The 14,139-nt window shown below is 41.4% G+C and overlaps 1 protein-coding gene across 1 annotated transcript in view; it reads left to right on the top strand.

Annotated features, from left to right (window-relative positions):
• KCMF1 (potassium channel modulatory factor 1) overlaps positions 1-10,125 on the top strand; it is a 397,476-nt gene extending 387,351 nt beyond the window's left edge. Inside the window, exon 7 of the mRNA XM_086961817.1 lies at positions 8,078-10,125. Coding sequence (XP_086817943.1) covers positions 8,078-8,339 — 262 coding nt within the window. The 3' untranslated portion in view covers positions 8,340-10,125. The remainder of the gene's footprint in view (positions 1-8,077) is intronic.
• Positions 10,126-14,139: the final 4,014 nt, after the last annotated feature.

The raw sequence follows: 14,139 nt of genomic DNA, 5'->3' as shown, positions 1-14,139 counted from the left end.
AACACTTCACTAGCCACACCAACAAAACTTGGAAGGACATGCAATATTTTGGCCTAGCCATGATACCGCAACATGAACGAGGAGGAGACAGGAAACTGAAATTACGAAGATTGGAATCCAAATTAATCATGAGATTCAAAACCAAACAGCCTACAGGATTGAATGGGGATGAAGAACTTCATTTTCATCTTTAAATTGTTGCACGTCACAAACAATATATTCTCTTGTCCTCGAGAAACAGGACCAGAGAAACCATTCTGAAACATAAGGATTAATAAAATTGCGGAAACTTAATTATGAACTACTGAGCAGTAAAGCTGCAGACAAAAAAACATTTTGAATTTAGTTGGACATCAACTGCGACTATTTCAGAGCAGTGGCAAGGGCACTCAGCCCGAGATATAGAAAAATACTGTACACACACATGATACTGCTTATACCCGGCAATCCGACCAGGTTTATATAATAACCACACATGCACAGTAACACACTGCTTAGCCGCGCTTTGACAGATGCAAGCGTCAAGATACAATGCTTAAGGGGATGACACAGAAAAGTTGGAAACACACATGCGCAAAAATACAGCACGTAGCAGGGCACTAAGCCCACGATTGCACATAGCTTCTCACTAAACCGTTTGAAGCAAACATCAGCAAAACACGAATAGTGCAAACGGTAACAAAATACCAACCGTAATTGCTAGACATCACGCATAAACAACTGACGCAGGTTGAGATTTAATGTAATTGAATATAGTTACATACAAGTAACTGTTTAAACCACATATCCCAGCATGCATCACTAATGTCCAAAATGTATAAATATGGAAAGTGAAAAGGGACAATTGTATGACACTGCCGTGAGAAGGAATGTTATGTTCGAAACGCGTAGGCCATCACAGTGCATGGAATAAACTAATAATATATATATATATATATATATATATATATATATATATATATATATATATATATATATTATGCCACCTTTTACAAATCGACAAGTGTCCCTGCACTCTCAGCCCTATAAGCAATCAATATTATACTTATTCAACAAGCAGACAGAATTGCAATGCAGAAGGGGAAAAAATAATCTGAGAGCCTGCACACACACAATGGGGGTTGTAGCCTCACCAGAGGGATCAGGTTTCGCACCCACCCAAAGCAACAAAACACTTTCCGACTTCAACCACTAGATGGCGCAATATGCACAGTTTATGAATCTATCGGCCGGATTCATCATGCTTAATTGCGCTCGCAAAGGGCCAGATTCTGAGAATCTGGCCCTTTGCGAGTGCAATATTTGCATTTGGGATTCATCATCCCAAATGCAAAATTCTCTAATAAAGAATTCTCACATTTGCGAGGAATTGCATTTAAGGAATCTCTATTTGAGATTCCTTAAATGCAATTCACGAACCATTTTAAAATTGCGAAATCACAATTTTGGGCCGCTATTTACCGCGAAGTCAAACCTCGTGGTAAATAGCGAAAACTTAAAATAATGATTTTAAATGCATTTTTCTAAGTTGCATGTTACACACAACCATGTCCTTTGGACATGTGTGTGCGCAACACCAATGTAGATTACATTTCAGGGGTGCTACAGGGTGTCCTTTGGACACCCCTGGCACCCTTGAAATCGCATCCTTATTTGCGATTAGCAAATTGCTATTTGCAAATAAGGAATCTGAAAGAGACAATTTATTTAGCGATTCCTACATGAATCCCGTTTTGCAAGTCCTTAATAGCGATTCCTTAATAATCGCTATTAAGGACTCGCAAAACGGGACTATGATGAATCTAGCTGTATGAGTCTATGCTGCAAAACTATTCTTACAGGTAAGTAATATTTTCGTTATAACTCAAAATCACACAATCACCCTTTACACAAACTGCTTAAATCCTCGGCATCTCGCACTTTTATATAAAAGAGATAGCATGGTTGGAGACATGGAGAATAAAAGTGGAAACTGCAGTGAAAAATTAAACGCACAAAAGCAAAACATTTTTTCTAAAATATTTTAGAATCAGTTTAATGTAAATCTATCTTTAAAACAAGCATTAAAAATGCAATAGGTCTCGCCTTTGCTTAACTTAAAGCCATTTGCTTTTCTAATGGTATTGTATGGCAAAGCTGGTTGACCTTAAGCAAAGGCGAGACCTATTGCATATTCATAGCTGATGCCTTTGAATGACTGCCCGTGATGACGTGGGACACCTCACCTGCACAGCACAGAGTGAAGTGCCGCCACCGAAGGCCTGGTAGGATGTGCAGCGCCATCATGGGAGGGCTCGGTGTCTGCTGTGTGCGGAATAACTGCAGACGGTCACGTGGTGTGAGCTACCTTCAGCCAGAAATGGGTTTTAAGCAACCAGAATAGCAAATAGCAGTTTTTGGGACTCCATGTTCACTTTTTAATGTTACATAAAGTGCTTTCAAAAAACTACGCAAGCTGAAGAGGTCACCCTTACACTGCAAGGTGAATCCTTTTTTGAAGTAAAGGGCACACTGCGGAGGACACCACACATACAGCATTGTTAAAAATATATTGGGATTACTCCTCTGTCAGCAATCGGAATGCTTTGTGGACACATATACTAAGTCTTGTGGGCGGACTGTAATAGAACAGTACATTATTGAGTTTTAAAACCTCTAAAACATACAAGTTTTGATGTGGTCCTATTTCGTGAACATTCTGCTTAAAGGAGTTTACAGACGCCATTTAATCAATGCGGAGCGCTGACCGAGGGTGACTGGGTCTACCAGTAGTGCTGTGCTCACCGCCGCGGTGGCAGGTTATCATAGGACGTACGCCCCAGAAGTGGATGATGGGGGGAGAGGCAATTACCCCTGCCACTACCTGTGAACCTGCTACCACTCCGAGTCATTGTGCTTCCGGCCTCATTTGAACAAGTGGCTTTACTCACTTTAAATATAGCAACAAGATCTGCTTCTGCTGGTCACTATAGCAGCAGCGTATGGTGTGCTTTCTCCTCTCCAGGAGGCCACTACCCCATGGGCGGCTGGTGACATTTGAAAGTGGCGGGGCGTAAACTAATTTGCATATTGCACCGCAGCGATCGAGCGCAGCAAGCGAGCCCGAACCACCTTGCATACATCCACCCATCTATTCTTGCATTCATGGACCTCTCCTCGGCATTTGATCTGGTGAATAGGACAAAGTTGTGGTCTATCCTGCGGGAGATGGGTATCGATGAGGCTTTGGTCATCTTTATGGCCTCCCTGCACCAAGAACTCTTCTCGAGTGTACGTGTGACGAACGAGGGTAGGCGCACCGCCCTTTTTAGATCATTAAGGGGTGTGCGGCAGGGGTGCATTTTAGCCCCCTTGCTCTTTACCATCTACATTAATGGCCTGGGGGCACACCTAGGGGGGCAAGAAGCCGACGTCCCGCACGTAGGAGCAATAAAGATCCCGGCGCTCCTATACGCGGATGACGCCGTGCTGATCGCCCGTATGGGAGTTGGCCTCCAGCGCCTATTGAATGCTTTTGGCTCGTTTATGGAGCAATTAGATCTTAAAATAAATGTAGCCAAATCACACACAATGGTGGTGGGCCTAGAGTGTCGCAGGAAGAGAAATATAACATTCACATGCAGGGGGGACACGGTCTCTAGGGTACACACATTTCCATACTTAGGAATACTGTTTGACCAGAAAGGGTCCTGGGGTCCACAGGTTAGAGCTAAGAGGTTGGCCGTTATTCGATCATCGTCAGCACTCTTGAGTTTCGCTGGTAGGCTGGGGGCCAGGCCTATGGAAGCAATATTAAAAATCTATAATAGTAAATCTGTGGCCACTGCTTTATATGGTTCCGCATTGTGGGGATATGCTAATGTGGAACCAATCCAGAGAGCGGAGAATGGATTTATTAGAACCCTACTCTCTGTACCCCAGTCGACTCCAACGTATTCTATTCACAAAGAAATCGGCTTACAGTTTCTTTCTGACAAGTTGAGCATGGCCCCTCTGATTTTATGGTTAAAAATGTGGATGAATGAAGAACTCCCACTAAATCATAGGATCATGCTCGACGTTCTGGCCCTTGATAAATCCAACAAGATCCCTTGGCTGGCCTATTTAGCTAGGGCTTTTTTAGACCTAGGCCGCCCGGGGCTTTTTACCTCCCCGGAGAATATTAGAATCCAAGATCTTGACTTTGTAAAAAAGTCTTTCATGGGAAGGAAGGAAGCATGCCGTGAAGAACGTGAACTAGTAAAACCGGCAGTTAGGGATCATTGCCTGTTGGTCAGCTCGCCATCACTCGCACCATACCTTGGCTTCGTCACAATTCCCTTCCACAGGTTCCTTTTAACCAAATTTAGATTTAATTTGTTGCATTTTTACTTGGGTTCTTTTAATAATTGGCAGAAGCCAGAATCAGCTCCGCCCTGTAGCTGTGACCAGTTTTCAGTTCAGGATACAATGCATTTTGTTATGTTTTGTGGGTTATATTTAGAGCCAAGGAAAAAATTCTTGTTGCCAATTCTTAAAAAAGCCGGCTTCACTCAGGTGAGACCGGCCTTGCTCTTCTTACAATTATTACCTAACCCCCACATTACTTTTTGCGTTGCTAAATTTCTGGTAGCCGCCTCAAGGGCGAAAGCTGTCTGCCAAGATTAGTTATCCATGTTAAACAACTTTTTTAACCGTTTGTTACGATTTTAAAATTTGTTGTTAATATTTAATATTATGTGTATTATGGGAAATCCTGTATGAAATTTATTTTATCCCTTGTCTCTTTGTATGGTTTTTAAATAAGCCGAATAAAGATATTTTGACTGACTGACTGACACCCATCTATCCACTTACCCACCCTGCATCCTTACATCATTCATGTATGCATCCATCCATCCATCATGCATCCACCCATCATGTATGCATGCATCCATACATCATTCACACATCCACCCATACATCCACCCACCCATCCTGCATCCATACATTATTCATTCATGCACCCACCCACCCATCCATCCATCATGCATCCACCCATCATGCATGCATCCATGCATCCACCTATCCATAATGCCAACCCACCCTGCATACATCATTCATTCATTCATGCATCCACCCATCCATCCATCATGCATCCGCCCATCATGCATGCATGCATCCATACATCATTCATGCATCCACCCATCCATCCACCCAACCATCCTGCATCCATACATCATTCATTCATCCACCCATCCATCCATCCATCCACCCATCCATCCATCATGCATCCACCCATCATGCATGCATTCATCCACCCACCCACCCATCCACCCATCCACCCATTCATCCATCCATCCATCCATCCATCCATCATGCATCCACCCATCATGCATGCATCCATCCATCCATACATCATTCATGCATCCATCCATCCATACATCATTCATGCATCCATCCATCATTCATGCATCCATCCATCCATCCATCCATCATGCATCCATCCACCCATCCATCCACCCATCCTGCATCCATACATCATTCATCCATGCATCCACCCATCCACCCACCCAACCTGCATCCATCATTCATGCATCCATCCACCCATCATGCATGCATCCATCCATGCACCCATCCACCCACCCATCCACCGAACAATCATTAATGCACCCATCCATCATTCATGTATTTTTATGACCATATAAAAATAAATTATGGACTCTTAAGCCTTTAGGATCGATGTTGAAGGATGTGCCAGTTTACATATTACATCACCCCTACCTTTTTATGCTGGAAACCTTCTACCGCCCATGTATTTGCCATCCTGTAAGCCCTAGGTATGTACTATACAAATTCACATACAAACATACACCAACATGCATGCAATAATAAATGCATATATCATGCTATTCCGCCTCTACCGTTTGTTAACATTTTGACATTTTATAACCTTAGTTCAAAGAGTACATTATATTTGTGGTGACAGTTGTTAACTCATTTTCTGGAAAATGTTTATAAAATGAAATCTGTTGAAGGCTGTTGTTGCAACTATCAAAAAAGAAATTCTGAGAATTTTTACATTTCCAAAACCCCATGCCGTGAAATAAACGGGTGACCTGGAATAGACGCACACATTTCTGCAGCAGATGCTTTAACACACTGAACTATCTCAAGTCATTTGTGCAAGCTAGTTTACTGGAGCACCGAAAAACACACCCTCTTACCTTGCTGCCGGTCCCGCACACGTCACAGGCTCACAGCGCCCCTGGCCAATCCTGGCGCCAGGGGCACAGGTACCCTCTCGCCCGCAGCACGCCCATTAGGGCTCCTGCTGGGCATGCGCAACGCCGCCAAAACACAAGTGCACATGCGTGGGCACAGGTAAAAATTCACCCGCCGTCCCCACGCATACGTACTTGTGTTGCCTTCTGTACAATCATGTCAATGAATCAACATGACGCCCGCCCGGCGGTCTGACGTCATGTTGATTCATTGACATGATTGTCATGAGGGAGCTGCGGGCGGCGTCGGGCAGGGGGGGCTATGCCCCAATGGACGAACCGCGCCTGCACTACCCAGATTCCAGTGGTTCTCTGAACTGCAGTCACATGGTGCAGTGTGTCCAGCCTGAGCACAGCAGCTGGAGCCTCAAACTAGGTAAATGGCTGATGACCGACATGCGTCATCTAAACCACGTCTCTTCACAGTGGGTTGGAAGGTCAGCTTGGGAGGGGCCACTGAACCTGCTTAGATGCAGGAACGAGAGGCCATATGTACGAAGCATTTTACCAGTGAGCCGTTTGCGACAGTTAAAATGCATTTTGCCATGTACAGAAGGCAAAATGCTACTCAGTAACTTGTTATCGAATCGCATTTTACTTTTGCATTTCGGTATTAGGAAGGGGCGTGTTTAGGGCGTCCCATCCTAATACTGATTAGCACTGGTTTGTATGAATGTTTTGCGACCGGGAATACCATCGTAAAACATTTGCAGTTATCAACAACTTGAAGTTGGTGTTAACCCATTCACAACAAGCATTGAAAATGCAATAGGTTTCGCCTTTTATTAAGTTAAAGCAGTTTGCTTTGCTATACAATACCATTAGCAAAGTAAATGGCTTTAATCTAGTCAAAGGCGAGACCTATTGCATTTTCAATGCTTGTCATTTGTTGCATAAAACCTACCAATTAACCATGTTTTAATTCTATTGAAGTTTTTTGCTAGATCTGTCCCTTAGCGCCAGGAAGTCAGCCCATAGAACTCGGGGTCTGCAATGACTATCTAACATAACAGTTTTTCTTGAGGAAGAGTCCCGTCCATTGTATGCACAGAATTTTGAGCTACCATTGTTTATTATTGGACATAAGCGCAATGTTAAGAATTAGAACTGCTTGTCGATATAACACCGATCCAGGGTTGATACTTTAAAATGGTATAATTGCAGTATGAACTTTTATCAGAGGGGTAAGTTACTGGCAAAGGAGTACAGTGGGGACAACAGCGAGAGCTGGTGTTGCAAATTTTAATGTTAATGTCTATAAAGTTTGCAATTCATTTTTCTCTCAATATTCCCTGTGTCCACTATTCTGGAAACACATATTGTTTCTCGATATAACCACTTAGCAGAGATGTTACTGTTGTAGGTAAATATCCTGCGATTCTATGGAAATAAGTCCACAACATCCAGTTTTTTAGATTCTGGATTACGCACATGTTAAAAAGTGTTATGAAACTGCCCCTATATTTTCAGATATGCCATATAATTCATGTTGGGTAACAGTGAAATAACGTGGAGGGCATCATTTTCACCATTTGTTTTTCTTGTGTTTAACAGTGGAAAACACAGTGGTAATAACAGCCCTTTACTGGTTTGCTACGGTCTAAAATATGTTTTCCAATTTGTATTTGCCGTCTTTTCCATGCAGTACTCCGCATTTTGCAAAATAATGTTTATTTACAAAATTGGAATCATGACATAGATTTACAGTCTTTATACAGGTACATTTAAGTGGCATTGTAAATTACATTCCCTTCATTAGACTATGCACTTTTCATGATTCACCGGATTTACTTTCAGTTTTAATAATTACATTTTTTGCAATCACTTTTGTGTAGGTTGAATGACCCAAAGATGTCGGAAGCTGAGCGTCAGTCGTTGGAAAGTGAACGGGCAGACCACAGTTTGTTTGTTCAAGAGCTTCTCCTGTCTACATTAATGCGTGACGAAAGTTCCTCTTCAGATGAAGATGAACGAGGGGAATATGCAGATTTTGGTGCTATGGGCTGTGTAGAAATTATGCCTTTAGATGTTGCGTTAGAAAATCTAAATTTGAAAGAGAGTACTAACGGAAATGAGCCTCCGCCACCACCGCTTTGACGTCCCACTTTGCAGACAATGTCCTCTGTGCTGTAACTGCCAACGAAAGTGGACAACTATATCTTTGGGTTTGTTTTGGTGATTGTAATTTCAGGTCTGTCACTCGTTACATTGTGTACATTCAAAAGAAAGAGAAAAACATATGATAATCAAATCCACCTAACTCGTTGTTTCTTATACAAGGTAAATGTAGGTAGCAGAGATCCGTGTCTGCTTCCTGTAATTTGACACGCATAAAGCTCTCCTAATATTCTACATTCGAACTGAAGATAAAAAAAACTTAAACAATCTAATACAGCTGCTGTGTGTGTTTATGAATATTATTAAATAAAACTGCTTGGATGGTTTACCTTAACTACTGCATGAGGATTTTTGCAGCGTGCATGAGTTTTAGTAACCTTGTCATTTAAAGATACAAGGAGTACAACTATGAATCCCAAAGCTTTCTTGAATGTTATTCTAAAGCAACATAGGTAAATTGCAAACCGGCATTTACAAGCAGTTTGTACAAACGTATGCTTTTGAATACTTTGTAACAGCTATTGTTCTGGTATTTACACTGCTGAAATCCACGTTGACAGTGAAATACTCGTTCACGGTGACTTGCTGTCATTTCTCGGGGGTAGCTGTTTCTCTTTGTGACGTTGTCACTCTGTTTAACATTCACATTATATTCCATCATTTTATTACTTTTTAGATCTTTGTAAATGATACCTCAGCAAAGCTATTGTTATACACGGTAGAATTTTTCTCTGAAACAAAATTCTGTTTCTTTTAAGTTTTTCCTTTTAGTTTTTTCAACAGTTTTCAGCAATTGAATATGTTCTATTCTAATCCCAATTGAGTCATTCATTCACGAATTTGCTGTTTCAAATGGGTAACCCTGGCTTCTGTTTAATTTGTTTTTAAAAGCCTTCATATTGTCCATCATATTTTGAGTTTTTATTTATGCATTTGATTCATTTTAAGTGCATAGTGACTTGCCCATATCGGGAGAGCTTGAGAATTTTAATTTTCCTGACACTTTCAGAATATTACAGATGGATTCTTAATGCTTCTTTTAGCACCTTTTATTTATTGTTTTACATCTGGCTAATACTTTGACACAAAAAGCAAAATCCATTTTATTGGAATCATGTCACCTACATGCCTATGCTATATGTATAAAAATGTACAGAGGGGTTGGTGGGAGGGTGGGGGTTACGTTGCATATAGTATTTCATTATAGCCCCAAGAAGGGTTAGGTTTTTTTCTTTGAAGTTAAGGATTAGATTGTAAAGACAATAACAAAAGTGCCCACAGCAAAACAAGGATTGTGATAATCATGTTTCTTCTGCTTTTCACCTTCTATTGCACCACAGTTTTCTGTGTAAAACATGTTACGATCCTCTTCAAATGAGTGAGTGTGTGTTTGTGCGCGCGCACGCATCAGCGGACATTTCCGTGAATATATGTAATGTAATTAAACTCCATATACTTTCCCTCACCTTCCCCCGATGGATACACGCATAACCTTTTAATGATTCTGCAGTCTAAATAATTTTTGCACAGTACCTAGATTTATTTAAGATTCTCCATTAAAAGAAAATGTAAGGAAAATGTTATTGCAGTACTCTGCTCATTCTAGCTGTTGATCCCTGAGCATTTTCGTTTTTTGCGGATTTTGGAGGGGTGAATTTGATCATTAAGTATTTTCAGGAGCAATTTTCAAACGGTTGTGTTTACTAACACACATTCTGCACATTACATGAGATACACAGTTCAATAAAGCATTTTCAAGACTCTTGCTCGGTTGAGTTTGTTTGTGTTGACATATTATACTGACATGGTAAGGACCATAAAAACAATTCTGTTCTTATTACGTATTCAGTAGGAATATATAGTAAGGTTCGTTGTTTGTTAATTTGTTGCATCCCATTCTCACAAACTGAATCGTCCTCCAATAAAAGGCTCAATCAAGAATGGAATGGTGCTCCAGAAAACTGTCATATTCTGTTTCTCCCAAGGTCCTGTGAAGCAAATATTAGTAATGGACAAAAAGCCATTATTTAGTACTAACAGATCGTCATCTTTTCAACATAACCTGGATAAAATAACCCGTGCCGAACTGCGTCTAGTGGCAGCACCACACATTTGTTTGAATCCCTTCGTATATTTCTTTTCATAGGAAGATTGTTTTGAAACAAATGTTACACATCTCTGCTAGGTGTCGGCTGCTGTCTGCCTTTAACCCCCATCCTCCTTAAAAATTTGTCACCGGATTTGCTGGATGAATATATTCCAAATTTGCATGCAGTGCTTATCCTGTCATCTAGTGATACAGCTGTTAGAATTCAATAGTTGTTTTTTGGTTGCGGTTGTCATGTAATGCCTCCCCTGTGACATCGGCTGCCGCTCCTTAATGCCCCACACAGCATTACCTTCTTAGATTGTGGTTTCCAAATGGTTCAGTCATGTCAAAGAACTGTCGTTTTTTCACTGACAGAACAATAGACGTCCTAAAGCTTGTCACCCAGCTTGCATATGCTCTTAGGATTCAACCTCGAAAAGATGATTCCATGAGAATATTTAAACATTAAACAATGTCCTTGTCCAACAATTTAAAAAGCATAGTGCCAAGGTTTTACTGAGTGTAACTGTTGGTTCCTTCCCATGCATTGCCATTCTCTGCTTTTGGACAAAACGGCACTAAGTGGAAGGACTGTTTAATATCCAGTCCAAGAGTCTTTAGTTCCATAGGCAGAATCATTGGGCAGTTGAGCCAAGTCATCTTATAAGCATTCCAACTCAAATACTTACGAAGCACTCGAGCAGTGAAAGTGTATATAGTACCAAGTAAGAGTAACTTGAGTCTCATCAGACTCTCAAAATAAGTAAGGTTATTTTGAGTGGAAAATAACTGTCTAGTTAGACCCTGTTGTGAGGATTACTGACCCAAAACCACATTGCTCTTTGGAATCCCATAGAGGGTGTAATCTTTAGGGACCAAAAAGAAAAATAACACTAAACACTGATTCTTAAAAGGGCTCCAGTCTGAATCGTTGAAGAGATACAACACCTACATTTTTAAATAATGAAGGCACAACACTCAAAGTGGCTCATCCTTTCATTGGTTTCAGACATAATTTTGGAGCTATCTTCCAATGATGCTCTCATGTTAGCTTTGAAAATGTTATTCATGTGTTACTAAAAATTTCCAAATAAAAAATAAATCATTAGGGTGTCCTGCTGTTAAAAAAAAAAACCTTTACCTTAAGTGTCTACCAAGCCATTCACTATGGGTGGAGGAGCAACTCTTACATCAAGATTTTCTCCCAAAATTCATACCCTCACAACAATTTCCTACTGTAAGTCTGGATCTCGTACATTTTAATTTCCCCAAATTTTCTAACAACCAAAAACGTTTTTCATATTTCAGAATTGGAAACCATACTACAAAATGAAAAAAATAAAGTAAAATGGTTTTAAAACTACTGCATCAGATGAGCTGTTTTAGTTCCTTTCCTTTTGCCTAGTGTGCTGCAAAAAGACCTTAGAACACCAGTGAGTCTTGTTAGGAAATTCTTTGCTTGATAGATAATTTCCCCAGAGTTCCACATGTTTTCCCTTTATCCGATTTCGGGAAGTTATCTCCTCTTGCCCCACACACACAAAATTAGTTAGTCAGACTGCCTTTTTTCAAGGGCTCCTCAAGTGGTGCTATAAGAATTTCTGGCCAGCAGTAGAGGCATTTTTGTGCCTTTTGATCATTTTATTTATTTTGCTGCTGGCTACCAGTCATTTTGTGGCTTTTTAGGCTCTTCTCAAAATGTCAGCCAAACAGCCATTTAATAAAAATGAAATGAATTGAAAAGGAGACAAATGAAGGTCCTCGGAGGAATCCTCTTTTCTGTTTAGATGTCTATATTTTTACTGCTCCTACACATCTGAGTATAGCCCCCGTACAGAATTCTATCAGTTTTCTTTTATCTTTGTCTTGGCATTTGCTATTTCCAGCACAACTCGAGTCTTGTCAGTGTTTTGCCCTGTAGGTTCTTTGCACGTAGGGTGTATGTTGGCACCTTGGCTGCTAATGCCAGCGACGTGTCATCGATCATTTTGAGTGTGGGCAGAACACAAGCATATTCTTTAGCGCCGCAAATATATAGGTGTAGATTATAATTTCATAAGGCAATGAAAGTGTGTCTTATATATATTTTATTCCCTTAAAAAGCTGACGTTGATACGCAATTAAGGTTGCTGAATGTTTGTGGCTAGCGTCATAAAAATTAAGGTCACAAAATTGTTTACAAATTGTCAATTTAAGGTCTTGCATCATCTTGTTTGTCATATTGACTGTACTAAGTCAACTTTAACTCCTCCTTGTTAGAGATGTCAGCCTATTAACCTTGTACCAAATTGTGCATGCCACCTGTGCTTCCACTTTAGCAGAGCACTGATTCTCACAAACATCAGAAACTACCCCAGTCAGCATAAACAAAGAGCAACTTTCATTGTGTGGAAATGCGGATTAAATGACCCAACAATCAAACAATTATTTACTTGAACAATCATGTCTTGGAGCAGGTGGTTCAAATTAAGCAATTGCTATTATAACTTAACTCAAATGTAAGCTTAACTCAAATCTATTATTCTTTGGGGTCTAACCTTAAAGTAAGAATACAGTAACATGATTTCCTGATATAAACAACAAAGTAAAATAGGTATGTACACATACTAAACTTGGAGAAAAAAATGCTCCTACTTTTGTACGATTTGTAATTAAAATGTCAGATTATTGCATGTAAAATCATGCTGTGTGCTGCAAGACGTTACATTTTGGTTATTTAAATGCAGTAAACTGATATTAGTTTAAAACATAGAACTGCAGTGAGGTGAACAAGCAGAGCAACGAGCGGCAGCTCAGCGCAGAGCACCACAGAGTGGAGTGTAGCGTGCGGCAAGGTACAGCGGGAGTCCAACGACGTAGCCGCCCCTCCAATGGCTCAACGGCCAACGACCCAGGAACGGGAAAAATCACAGAGCGGAGGCCGCAGGAGTCACGGAGCTTGCGAAACCCGCGGAGCCTTTGAAGTCAGGAAGCGCCGAGTGGCGGTGAATGGAGAGTGCGGGCCGTTAGCGGGAGCAGTGAGAGCAGGAGCAGGGGGTTAGTGGGGGTGAGTGCTTGGCAGATACTTGGTAGACAATCTGGTCGTGGAGGCGGCCCAATAGACCAGGATTGAGCCAGTGACCTGCCTGTGAGAAACTCACCGGCGTGCCTCGTTTTGCAAGCAATGCCTGCTGGCTCTTGCTGGCCCAGCCTTGCCTCTCCCTCCATCACTCCCACCAGCTCCCCCTCCATCTCTCTCCACCTCTTTACGCACCAGCCAGCAGGGGCGTTGGTTAGGAACACTGCACATCGACAGCCCCAGCTTGAAGCATAAGGGCAGAGGCAGCAGCCAAACGCAGGGGAGCAGCACTGAGTAAGCACTGAGAAGGCGGTAGCGGCGGCCTGAATCAGGTTGGAGTGTGCCAAGGTGGCAGGGGAGGCATCCGAAAAACACGCATCACCATTTGACAGCAACTTCAGCACAAACTAAAGTGGGGACTGCGGCAACAGGCACTCAGAGCCACGAGGAGGATTAAAAGCACATAACATCAAGCCTTAAGCCCGGACTTAGAATTTGAAAAATCAAATTGTAACTAATGTGATAACAGTACACAAGATCATTACCTGTGAAGGATGAGATCAGGCAACGTCAGGCAGACTCCAATGCAGTCCCAAAAAATTCAAAAAGCACAGAAACTGCTTGGTACCAAC

The sequence above is a fragment of the Lissotriton vulgaris genome, chromosome 3_1 (assembly GCF_964263255.1).
Source record: "Lissotriton vulgaris chromosome 3_1, aLisVul1.2, whole genome shotgun sequence".
In the NCBI taxonomy this organism is placed as follows: Eukaryota; Metazoa; Chordata; class Amphibia; order Caudata; family Salamandridae; genus Lissotriton; species Lissotriton vulgaris.
This window is presented reverse-complemented; position numbering and strand designations above follow the sequence as displayed.